This window comes from Lentinus tigrinus (assembly GCF_003813185.1).
Source record: "Lentinus tigrinus ALCF2SS1-7 unplaced genomic scaffold L226scaffold_88, whole genome shotgun sequence".
Classification (NCBI taxonomy): domain Eukaryota; kingdom Fungi; phylum Basidiomycota; class Agaricomycetes; order Polyporales; family Polyporaceae; genus Lentinus; species Lentinus tigrinus.
In genome coordinates, this window is record NW_027137997.1 from 1,387 (window position 1) to 2,507 (window position 1,121).

The 1,121-nt window shown below is 60.5% G+C and overlaps 2 protein-coding genes across 2 annotated transcripts in view; both read right to left on the minus strand.

Annotated features, from left to right (window-relative positions):
- Position 1: 1 nt before the first annotated feature.
- On the minus strand, positions 2-169 carry L226DRAFT_424222 (uncharacterized protein; the record flags this gene model as incomplete). Its single annotated transcript, XM_067674621.1, has 1 exon — positions 2-169. A coding segment is annotated over one exon (168 nt), but the record flags the coding sequence as incomplete, so codon positions are not given.
- A 404-nt stretch (positions 170-573) lies between these two features.
- The window catches only part of L226DRAFT_474295 (uncharacterized protein), a gene marked incomplete at both ends in the record, with an annotated part of 2,852 nt that continues 2,304 nt past the window's right edge, over positions 574-1,121 (minus strand). Inside the window, one exon of the mRNA XM_067676571.1 lies at positions 574-1,061. Coding sequence (XP_067528430.1) covers positions 574-1,061 — 488 coding nt within the window. The remainder of the gene's footprint in view (positions 1,062-1,121) is intronic.

Here is a 1,121-nt window from a genome sequence, read left to right on the forward strand (position 1 = left end):
TGTATCGACCGGTCGGCGCGAACGGCTGGGGGTTCGGCGACAACTCGGGCATTCCCTCGAGTGGGTCGCCGATCATGTTGCGTACGATCCGGTATTCCTTGGGTAGTTCGCCCACGACGGGCTTGACTTTCAGTGCGACAGGCTTGTACTTCTTTTTCACCTTAAGAAACACATCGGCGGTGGCGGACGGAAGATAGGAGAAGCGATACGGACGGGGGAGAGAGTTCGAGGTCGGTCGCCTAGGGAAAAGGGGGGCGGCGACTCGACACTCCTTCGCCGAGGGTTGCGCCTGCGGCGGTTCTAGGGCCGACTCAGTAGTTGGCGGTGTAGGGTTAGGAGAACGTATTGGCGCAGCGTCGGCGGGGGCTTCGGCGGGCGCGGGGGAGGTTGACGACGGAGAATAGATAAATGAGGAGACTTCAGGAGAGAGTTCGTTCTGTTCGCAGGCTAGAAGGTAGGCTTGTTGTAGGGTATCGGTCTCGGTGTCGGCGAGACTTCTATAGGATACGGCGTAGGTCTGGTCGGTAACGGAGTTGTGCTCGAGCACCAGCGCGACATCTCCCTGACCGCCGATCAGATCATCGAAGTCGGAAAAACCGGCGGGGCGTCCCTCTTCGCGGGCGGGCGCCCTCTGGCGAAGGTAGGGATCGTCCGCGACAGTCCTGAGTTCGGGCAGGTGACAGTGATCAACTGGTCGCCGTTGGTGGAGTTGACTACTTCGGTCGCCATTAGCACGTCGAAGGGCCGCCCCAGGAGCACGTCGTAGGAAGCATGGCTAATGACGTGGAGCTGGAGGTAGACCACAATCCCCGGAGCGATTTCGAGGGGAACGTTGTGCGCCATCCCGCAGGTCTCATTCGACGTGTTGTTCGCCGACACCATCTTCATCTTGGCCTTGTTGTCCCAGGAGATGCCTAGTTCGACGCACTTACTTTCGCTAATCGCCACGATCTGCGACCCAGGATCGAGGACACACTCCGTAGGAACTGCGGCATCGGCGATGACTGCCCAGATGGACCGTAGCTTGTGAGTCGCCCGTCCGACTCTAAGCGGCGCATGTGCTCGATCGCCGCTGCGAAACGTCTGGGGGTCGAGCCTGTAGATACCCTGCGGCGGCGCCT